General features: G+C 32.2%; 1 protein-coding gene across 6 annotated transcripts; it reads right to left on the bottom strand.

Annotated features, from left to right (window-relative positions):
• Positions 1-204: 204 nt before the first annotated feature.
• On the bottom strand, positions 205-4644 carry LOC133318116 (2-alkenal reductase (NADP(+)-dependent)-like). 6 transcript variants are annotated; one of them, XM_061520068.1, is made up of 6 exons: positions 4565-4616; positions 4392-4414; positions 2194-2371; positions 1708-1874; positions 714-796; positions 205-583 (listed from the first exon to the last, which is right to left on the bottom strand). In XM_061520068.1, exons 1-6 carry the CDS (start codon positions 4614-4616, stop codon positions 205-207), a joined length of 882 nt encoding a protein of 293 aa, XP_061376052.1. The 6 variants fall into 6 exon arrangements, with proteins under 6 accessions (XP_061376052.1, XP_061376046.1, XP_061376050.1 ...); XM_061520062.1 differs by having other exon boundaries at positions 2194-2382; positions 4361-4644; XM_061520066.1 differs by having other exon boundaries at positions 1708-1817; positions 2194-2382; positions 4361-4644.
• Between the last annotated feature and the right edge of the window lie 1417 nt (positions 4645-6061).

The following is a 6061-nucleotide window of genomic DNA, read 5'->3' as shown; positions in this document are numbered from 1 at the left end:
GATTGCAAAGGCCATACACAGTGCTGGATATTCAACACAAAAACAGAACTAAAAATAAGACAAAAAGAGACATCAATGTATTACAAAAGCAACATGGTTCATTCACGAAGATGATTGCAAAGGCTATACATAGTGCTCGATATTCAACACAAAAACAGAACTAAAAAAAAAGAAGACAACAATGTATTACAAAAGCAACATCATTCATTCACGAGCAACAAGAAGCACTTGTTTACCAAAATTGTGACCACTAAAGAGTCCAACCAAAGCTGCAGGGCCATTCTCAAGGTCCTCAGCTATGTCTTCAACATACACAACCTTCCCTTCTTTTATATGAGGCAGAAGAAACTCTAAGAATTTAGAATATAGGTGAAAGAAATCAAAAACATTAAGGCCTTGCATACAAATTCGCTTATATATAAGATTTGTCAAATTTGTTACACCTTCAGGTTGAGTGAGATTATACTGTGAAACCATTCCACATACAGGTATGCGGCCATGGACTCTCATATTCAGAAGTACAGCATCAAGAGTTTTGCCCCCAACATTCTCAAAGTATATGTCAATGCCTTCTGGAAAGTATCTGATTTGTAAATTGTTATCCACAAGTCAATAAGGAGGATTTGTGTTAATAGTTGCAGAAACTTAACTTTTTTCTTGCAATGGATAAATTAAATTAAAATTCCTCTTTCACAACACTGTTAAATGCTGACCTTTTCAAAGTTGCATCAAGGTCTGGCTCTTCTTTGTAATTAAAAGCTTCATCAAACCCTAATTTATTCTTCAATAGATCCACCTGGTTGTAAAACACATAAATTCAAGTTAAAGGAGGACTAAGTATTTTTGTTGGTGAGCAAATATAAACTTTGTACTACTGCTTGTTTATGAGATTGGGAAACACAAGTACCAGTGCTGGTTTATGACAATTCTCTTCAAAATTTCAAAGGATTTTTTTTTTAATTTTGGGGTTTGCTTCTTGTGACCGGAAGGTCATGCGTTTGAGTCTAGGAAATTTCCTCTTTGTAATAATACAATGATAAGGTCGCGTACAATCGACGTTCATCCCTGCCTTGACAAGTGCAAGGTTTTTGGGGAGCCTTATGCTGCAAGGTTTGCTCTTTGCGCTTTTTACTTTTCAGGGGATAAAGTGGGAGCGGGAAGAGGTGGGATATAGAAAGAGCAAAATGCAATGCTTCCTAACTTGGTGAGGGTAAAGGGTTCGGGTCAATTATATATAATCTCATCCTTGTATTTTTGTAAAAAGGTGATTTTCTATACCTTCCCGTCACAAATAAACAATCATACTATTGCTCCAAAACTTCCCCCTAGGGATTGGATACATAATAGGATAAATCTGCAAACTAACTTGAGAATCAAACCACGTATTAATAAAAAATTTATGAACTATAGAAAACATTACACAGTGCAACTTCTCATATCTGACATATGGACTTGAACACATTCGATTAAAAAAAACTTCATGTATTTAAATTCGACATCTTGAAAAATCCCAAAAGTATGTAACATGTCTCAAAGTTCTCAATCACAAGAATGTTGTCTAAGCTTGGAAATTGGTAGAACTATTTCTGTAATATAATTAGGCTAATTAAAAATAGTAATACATTGAATGGCAGGATAAATAACAAATAGTCAATGTTAATTTATCATGTATGAAGACTTATATACCAACAATAATTGGACAAATACCTTCTCCTTACTTCCAGCACTTCCAACAACATAACAACCAGTCAAATTAGCAAATTGACCAACAAGTTGACCAACAGCACCAGAGGCAGCTGAAATAAAAATTTTCTCTCCTTTCTTAGGAGATCCTAATTCAAAGAATCCAGCATAAGCAGTCATTCCTGGCATACCTGTCCTCAAACAATAAATACTAAATTTGTTATAAAGTTGCTTAATTAGATTTGTTCTGAAGAAGCAGAATATATACTAAGAAAATGAAACATAAAATAGTACAATACATTTATAATAAACTGATAGAAGTTTAGCTTATGAAATATGCAAAAGCAGTGAGCTATTGGTTCCAACTGAGTATGAAGGTCATTTAATATTGGTTCTCCTCCAAACCAAAGCTGCTAAGCCAAATATTTTAATAAGTAAAGGATGAATTCCAACCATACGAGTGCGTTCTTCACTAAGAATCAATATAAATTGAAAATGTTGAATAAATACCAAGAATTCCAGTATAGTAGGAAAGTGGGACATCCTTGTGCTCAATTTTGAAAAGCATTTGAGTTGAGGGGACCAAGCTATACTCTTCCCATTTAGTCAAACCCCATACTAAGTCACCTTTCTTATAATCTGGATGTCCGGATTCTAGGACTTTAGCCACGCCAAACCCTGTTAATGGCTGTGTAATCACTCAACTGTTAGAAGGTGCATAAATTTATGACTAAAATGTATTTTTGAATTTCAAACATACCAAAATTGTTAGAAAAAGTGTATCTTATTGAAATATTTACACCAACAATTGAAGCTTCACAACACATCAACCCCGTTGAACCATGTCATTCAGTCTCATTTTTGAACTGCTTTTCTCAAAAGAAAAGTGAAAAAAATTGACTTGTTCCTTTCTTATGCTTTTCAATAGAGGTGTAAATAGGCCAGACTAGACTAGGCTTTGGCTTAAATATGCCAGACCTATGTAAAATATTGGGTCTGGCCTAACCTATATTTAAAAAACCTGTTAGCCTGTGTAGGCTTCGAATTAAGTCTGGTCTAACCTATATTTAAAAAATAAAAATTTTGGCCTAAACATGTTAACATGTTTAAGCTTATTAAACATTCAACAATTAAAAGAATACTTAAAACAATATTAATTTATTATTCAAAATTATTAAAATAATAATTTTATTTATTTTTTTTAAAATAAATAATATAATATAAGCCGACCTGTAAGCTTATAGGCCTGACATATGTAAAAAAACTTATGGCCTATTTTTTATTTTTTTAAAAAGCTAGAGCTATTTTATTTTACTATTTGTAATAGGCTAAGTCTGACCTAATATAGACTAAGGTGTAGGCCGTTATAAGCCGGCCTAACCATTTAGGCCTCTACTTTTCAAAAAGCAGCCTCGTATGATGCACAATGCTTTTCCTTCTAAAATTAGGCCTTTGAAATTTGAACATGACATTAACTTTCTATATTGAAGTTTCTCAATACCCTATCTACAAAGTACAACAGTCATACAAAAATACTAATGCTATGTTTGAGAGTTTTGAAAGAGACGTGTTGGTTCATAATGGAGTGAAAACTGAAAAGGAAAGAGTATATCACTCTATTGATTATAAGTTTTGGAGGGTAGGTCATTTCCATTGGTTTACAAGTCAAAATGATAAATAATGAAATGGAGTAGATTAGAAGTTTAACTTCTAATATTATCCCTTTTAACTAAGAGATTAATGCTTAAGATATTACCACTTTTATAATATTTTAGAAAATAATTTTATCTGCTAAATAAACTTAACATATGATAAACAGATTTAATATATATATATATATATATATATATATATATATATATATATATAGGGCCAGGATATTCTTACACCGGTGTAAGAGTTAGAAGTCTTACACTCAATCTTGACCATTGATCCACTTGTATTCAATGGCTAATATTACTAAAAAATTAGAGCCCTTAGATATAAGTGAGATTAATGGACAAGATTGAGAGTGTAACTTACACCGGTGTAAAATGATCCTGACCCCACACATATATATATATATATATATATATATATATATATATATATATATATATATATATATATATTTAGAAGTCTTACACTCAATCTTGACCATTGATCAATTTGTATCCAATGGTTTACATTACTAAAAAAATTGAACCCTTAGATATAAGTGAGACTAACGGATAAGATTAAGAGTGTAACTTACACTGGTGTAAAATGAATATATATATAACAAATAAAATTATCTCCTACAACATCATAAATACTAATCTCATTAACTAAGGGATAAGATCAACTTACACCGGTGTAAGAATAATAAATTTTACACCAAATCTTAACCGTTGATTTCCGTGCATCTAACGGTTGAAATTTATTGAGAATTAAAAATTAATTAATGAGTGAGACCTAATAAATCTTAACCGTTAGATGCAGAAAATCAATGGTTAAGATTTGGTGTAAAACTTATTATTCTTACACCGATGTAAGATGATCCTGCGCCCATTAACTAATAATTATATAAATAATTCACATTGAATGCGATAAAGATCAAAATTTATGATTTAAATTAGTAAGTGTTCAATTATTTGAGTTGTTTTTTTTTAAATTTAGGTCATGGGAATAAATCTTCTGAAAAAGCATATCATGGTACTTGGCTTTCCAATAAAGAGAGCATAACTTACAGAGCCAGGGACATAGGAAGGAAGTCCCAAAAGGGATTCCACATTGGTCATGAGCATTCGCATGTAAGGGTCACATGACAAGTAGAGATTCTTGAGCAGGACCTCATTGGAACCTTCTGGAAGCTTCAAAGTTAAGGTACTTTCAACAATGCTCATGTCTGTTTCCTTAGGAAAACCAGACACATAGTCTCTTAGAATCACTTGCTTGTTCCTCACTTTTGCCATCTTACACTTTGGCTGTGTCTCAGTTACACAGTTGAGCTTGTTGTGTTGTGTTATGTTGCGAGTCTCTCTTTTATAGGTACAGAGGAAATGGCAAGGGCTAAAATGGGAAAATCAAATGGCTAATCGTAATTGCTTGCGTCATTAGCAATTGTCGTATGTGGTGACGTGTTTGGTCTCTCTTCCGTTTAGTCATAGTTACACTCTGAATTTGAAAGCGTTGATATGTTTGTTCTCATGTGGCCCTATATTTTATTAGAATCTTGTCGACAATTCAGGTGAATTGAGTTGGGCAATACTCATGTCATGGATTAATGTATTAGGACCTCAGGAAATTCTAACCCGCCTATTAGGGTATAGAAATTCAATGAAATAAGGTGCAAATAAAAAATAAAAAAAAGAACAGTGAAATATGAAATGGTTTAGAGATTTTCTTGTGAAATACTTGATCCAATGAGATTTTTTTTTTCTGATAATGGAAGTGGAATCATAGATAACAAGAACATGATAGGAAAAAAAAAAATTACGAGTGAACCTCCATCACGACGAACTTGACTCGTTTTAACTCTGCAATTATACAGAGCAATATCAAATGAGTTGGTGGATTGAAAAGCAACTAATTTACCGGGACAACCTGCTGAGTTTGATTAATTTAATTTTTTTTGGGTATCCTATATGAGACAAAACTCTAAGAACAAGAAATATAACAAGATCTACCAAAATCACCTAAATCATTTAAAGGTTTTATAATTGTTATGTAATATGAGAATTATAATTTTTCTACACACCTTTTGATTTTTGTGTTGATATAAATCTCACACATAACTTTTTCTAATATATGGATCTCACATATTTTTTATCTCTATGACATGAAAATTTTCTTTATGTAACATGAGAATCATAAAACCCATCATTTAAATACAAAAGATAGATGCGAGAAGGAGGGGACAAAAATCTACAAAATCTCCTTGAGTCACATTCACTAATGGGGGATTTGACAGCAGTCTAAATATTAATTTTTTTTCTGTCTATACGTGTGGTTAATCTTTACATCTCACTCTCTATCCAACCATGCCTACATGGCTACATGCAAGTAACAAAACGATCAGAGGCTGGCTTATCCCTTGTTGTAAGCCATTTGATTGCAATTTCAGAGTCACTCTCCATGATCAGCCTTCGCCAACCTCCTTCCCAAACCATTTTTATACCTTTCAGAATCCCCTACAGTGTCCAATTCGATAAGAAAAGCCATTTGATTCATTTTGCTTACACTACAAATTTGGCTAGGCCATTTGCTTTTACAGTGTTATAGTAATTTTTTTTTCTCTAAAAAATAAACTAAAATACAGAATACAAAAACTTGAGCCTTGGTTAAAAAATAACCAAATAACTATACCAAATTTTGTGCACAACACAAAAAAACAAAATGACTAAAAAATCCATCTAAC

The sequence above is a fragment of the Gastrolobium bilobum genome, unplaced genomic scaffold (assembly GCF_033153095.1).
Source record: "Gastrolobium bilobum isolate Gb01-03AN ecotype WA unplaced genomic scaffold, APGP_CSIRO_Gbil_v1 utg155733, whole genome shotgun sequence".
NCBI lineage: Eukaryota > Viridiplantae > Streptophyta > Magnoliopsida > Fabales > Fabaceae > Gastrolobium > Gastrolobium bilobum.
The sequence above is the reverse complement of the archived record's forward strand: the minus strand, read 5'-3'. Positions and strand labels throughout refer to the sequence as shown.